Source organism: Poecilia reticulata, linkage group LG9 (genome assembly GCF_000633615.1).
Source record: "Poecilia reticulata strain Guanapo linkage group LG9, Guppy_female_1.0+MT, whole genome shotgun sequence".
NCBI classification, from domain to species: domain Eukaryota; kingdom Metazoa; phylum Chordata; class Actinopteri; order Cyprinodontiformes; family Poeciliidae; genus Poecilia; species Poecilia reticulata.
The window spans coordinates 21,377,342-21,381,913 of record NC_024339.1 but is presented as its reverse complement, the minus strand read 5'-3'; the positions used below and the strand labels follow the sequence as shown (position 1 = coordinate 21,381,913).

Sequence of the window (4,572 nt, the reverse complement as noted above, 5' to 3'; positions counted from 1 at the left end):
GAGAGATCAAATCACCAATTTTTGATTACAGATCAAAATTTTTTCAGTCTATTTTTACTAGCATGCATCCCAACTAATGTTTTTTTTTTTTTTTTTTTTTTACAGCACCAGATTCTTCTGGGTCACCCATCTGCATTTTCAGTGAATACTTTAATTAATTACAAAGATTAAAATGCTTGAATATCACATATTACTTAGTTCGACTGTATGCTTTATGGAAATGTTGATACATCTGGGCTTCCTGCTTGTTTTACATATGAAAACCTTATATTTTTACCCCCCATCCAGGGCAATGGAGAACAAACTCAGCAGTACTGTAAAGGATTATTATTTCAAAATACAGGCACTGTAAAACAAAGTTTGTAAATTAAAATGCACCTAAACCCTTCCTGGCTGATATGGATGTCTGGTTTCCTTTGAGGTCTGAGCAGCTGACYGTCACAGCTGTTGCTGAGCTGTGATGACTCGCACCTGATCATCATCGCGATGATCTCCAGCTGCTGCCATATAAGGACAGATTTTCCTTCAGGCCTTCTGCAAACAGTAGCGCGATTTGTCCAGCAACTAACCTGTCTGTCTTTTCACCCCCTGTCCTCCCAACACCCCAATCCTGACCTATAGTGATGGGTAAATGAGGCGTTTCGACTCATAGCAACACAGTATTGATACTGTGTTGATACTGTGTCACTCAATACTGACACCTGCTGGACTTTAAAAATTCCTACAGGCAACGTAGTGATTTGATGACCTTGTCTATACAATAGGATTTAAGTCTTTGTATTTTATTGAATATTATATGTTGTATTATGTCATATCTTCAGTTACATTTAAAATATATTTGATATACAGTCAATAAAGAATGTGAACATGTACCATAAAGTGAAAATTTAAGTAAATGTTTGGAATGAGGATGCATTGGTCACGTGACTTGCTGAAACCAATACGCGCACCGACACGGGTGTTGGCTTGATGCATGCGCCGGCGCGTCGGAGTTGCTGGACCCATCACTGCTGACCTACCCCTCCGCATTTGGTCGTTGTTCTCAATTTACTGCTGTCTGTGCCTGAATCGTGTCGCTTTCTTTATTGTTCTACATGTYAGTTCATGTAAAAGAGAAAAAAAAGCATGCTGCTGAGACGTATCAGTTTGATAAGATCTAAATCTCCTATCCACACAGACACTATTTGGTGCTTATGTGCTATTAACTTCCAGAAGCTAAAGATTCGTCAGTGTTTTGTCAGAACACGCCAACAGAGAGACTTCTCAGGTGGTCCATTAAAAAAAAGGAAGCTTTTTGTGCTACATCAGCCTTGCTATCATCTCCTGTCTGTGTTTTGTAATCTGATTTCAAGAGATTTAATCAAAATCTTTTTTTGTTAATAGCTGCATCAGACAGAGATAAAGCTCTGCTTTACAGAGAGCAGGACTCAGGACATTGTACCAATGCTTCCCATCCTCTGGAGAAAGAGACAGAACTGAGGCAGTGTGTGACACTTCTGGTGTGTGACCTCTGGCCGACAGAGACTGAAGTCTCCTGCCAAATGGGTGGGATTGTTTACATCTTTGACCACGGTGAGATTCAAAGACAATAAGCTACTGGGGTGGACCTTCGCCTCTCCGTTTTCCCTCTGAGCAGCAGCCTACTCAGAAAAGATGGGGAGACTTTCCCACACGGTTGTGGAAAATTATAAAAAAAAACGTCTGAAAGCTCAATTGGTTTGCTKATGAATTGGTGAAGATTCATCTATTATTCCAAAGGCCTTTTAGTTTCTGATCAATACTGAAGGGGTGRAATGACCAGCTTTAACATAAATAAGCTGAAAAGGCATTGCTCGTTTTCCCTCTTAAAGAATCACTCAACCAACAATTTAAGAACGATAAGTTTATTSAAAGCTACATGAACAAGTTAAAGACAAGTGAGTGCAAATGCTGCAAGTCAGCCTGAAGAAGACGGAGACARAATGTATAAATATAAAGAGTAAAAACAACGTTGCCTTATCCAGACACTACATTGGTCGTGCTGAGAAAATCCTGAAAAACAAACAAGTGCAGCATGAAGTTTGGTTTGTTACCAACACAGAGCTGTAACAGTTTGCTAATGCAGATGTACCTTGAGGCAGCCGTTGGACAGCCTTTTCCCCTGCTGCTCCTCTCTGTGCTTCAGATACTCACGAGTGAGCGAATCGGCGTCATCCTGACTGAAGAGGAGTTTCATGTTTTAAGTACATAAAACTGACAAGTGAAGAAATTGTTCTGAAAGCTTCGTTGGGCTTTTTTTAACGGCTCGTTCTGTAAGCGSCAGTCAGCGGTTAACGATGGAAAAGGCTTATATGACAAAAAGTAAAGAASGTCAACGTTCGGTGCTTAGAAACTCCYTTTTAGTACAAATTTACAGTGAACTGCATGCTTACAGTTTTGGTCAGAAGTTTGTATGGTTGGTGGTCCCATAGCGTGATCCAGCCACCACTACCATGCAAATTGCTTTGCTTTGTAAAAACATTCACTCCCCCTTGGCATTTTTTTCACATTTTGTTTGTCTACAGCCACAAAGTTCCAATTGAGTTTCACATGATATAACACAAAGTAAATCAAAGTGGAAGGAAAATGATGCATTCAAATATTATTCTTTAGAAGTAAAAGCCTAAGAAGAAGGTGAGGTGTAACCGGGTTGTACTTCTCTTTTGTTAATTACACAAAGTATTTTCTTGTTATTCAGATTGCTCCTTTACATGAATTTACGCCTCTGAAAACTGTCATTGTCATAGMCGTGTGACATCGGAAGCCCCGCCTCTTTGTTTCTTCTTCTGTGGTATTGTTAAATTGTTTGCTCCTCTTTGGCTCTGCAGGAGAGGTGGGTGTTATTCTTTTTGTTTTTACCTAAATACATCCAGTTTATTTATAGATTTGTTAAGTTATTCTTTGCTATCATCACCATCATAATAAATCTGTTCCATAATGAGAATATTTAAGTGAACTTTAAGTGAACTTAAAGTAGCAGGAGTTAATTTTAATTTCGCTGTGTACTTTTGTTTTGTGTAGGACTTGGAGCGGGCAGCCCAATAACAAGGCTGTTTTCTGTTTGTTCTTCTCGTCCGAATAAACAGAAAAAATGTGCCACGGCCTAGTTTTTAAATAAAACCAGCACAATGGAAAAAGGATCTGGCTAGAGARGCACGCATTTACTTTACTTTCAGTCGTATTTCTATCCCAACTTTACTTACCCAGTGGCATAAATCTGCAGATTCTTTGCCAAACAGTCAAGTGAGTCAAATCGCAGAGAATCTGTGAACATTTATTTGCAAGTCTTGCCACAGACTCTTGGATTTAGGCCGTACTAACTCGTAAATATGCTGTCATTGCAGCTCTGTAAACTTATGGTTGTTATTCTGCTAGAAGGTGAAGCCTCCGCTCCAGTCTTTTTCTCCTTCTTCTTCTTCTTCCAGGATTGACATGTGTCTAGCTCCGAGCATCTTCATGATGCTGTTCGTTCTCCAATGTTCACCAATAAACCACTTAGACCTTCAAATGTGACTCTAATGGACTGTCTTTACCAGTTGGGTGGCTTCATAGTTATGCAACATCTTGTGATCGTTCATCACAAAACATCTCAATACCCACTGATTTCTTACCTTATTCAAATGCACACGTGAAAGAAACAAATTTATTTTTAAAATAATTTATGAGGCGTACCTCATATACATGTGAGATGAGGACTGCGGTTTATTTTTTAAAGAATTCAGTTGATATTAATACTTTTACGAGCCACTGAACACAACTAAAATAAAACTTGTTAGCCATAAGTTGCCCCTCCCTGCAGCAGAAGCTGCTTCATGCTATTTTAGTTCAGAAAGTCATAGTGTTACTTCTTTATTTCTCGGTGTCGTTTCTTGTTATCCATCTCAAATATATAGTCTGTGGGTTTTTATGATGTCTGAAGCACATCGATAAAAAACGCCGACCAGCAACCACAGCTGGGGTCTTGGTGAAAGCCAGCTTGCAAAGACACAAATAATCCCATCCTGAAGTTTTGCTGCAATATGTTTCTATTGCAGTGGTTCTTAACCTTTTTTGAGGTACTGAACCCACCAGTTTCATATGCACATTCACTGAACCCTTCTGTAGTGTTCTTCAAAAAATAGTCAGTGTTTTCAGCAAAGTTGAGCTGACTGTCCAGGAATGACCCAAGGTATTTAAAATTTGCCACAGTTTCAACAGGTTGGCCATCGAGAGAAACTGAAACCACTTTAAGGTCTTGTTTAGATCATTTAATTAGCTCTACATTCTTAAGAGAATGAAAAAAGATTATTAAATAATAAAGACCTTGTGGTATTCTGATTTAGTGAATTATATTAGTTGTGTTACCACCTCCACACCACTGGAGGCAGTACCAACCCTGAAAAGATGTGACTAAGGAGCAGATTTAGTAGTACACCGAAAGCTACAGAATTTAGTAAAAATTGTGAGCTTTGCTGAAGTAAATAAAGACACAAGTTCAAATCCATGCTGAGAGTGGAGCTCCTTCAATCAGTGCACCTCCGCAGCTCTGATTGGCTAAGCAATGTAACGTGATCC

At 39.1% G+C, this 4,572-nt stretch overlaps 1 protein-coding gene across 2 annotated transcripts in view; it reads right to left on the bottom strand.

Moving 5' to 3' along the window:
• Positions 1-1,867: 1,867 nt before the first annotated feature.
• kntc1 (kinetochore associated 1) overlaps positions 1,868-4,572 on the bottom strand; it is a 30,060-nt gene continuing 27,355 nt past the window's right edge. For both annotated transcript variants that reach the window (XM_008418569.2, XM_008418568.2), the window contains exons 61-62: positions 2,111-2,198; positions 1,868-2,031 (exon numbers count right to left, since the gene is read on the bottom strand). In XM_008418569.2, coding sequence (XP_008416791.1) covers positions 1,996-2,031; positions 2,111-2,198 — 124 coding nt within the window. In that variant the 3' untranslated portion in view covers positions 1,868-1,995. The remainder of the gene's footprint in view (positions 2,032-2,110; positions 2,199-4,572) is intronic.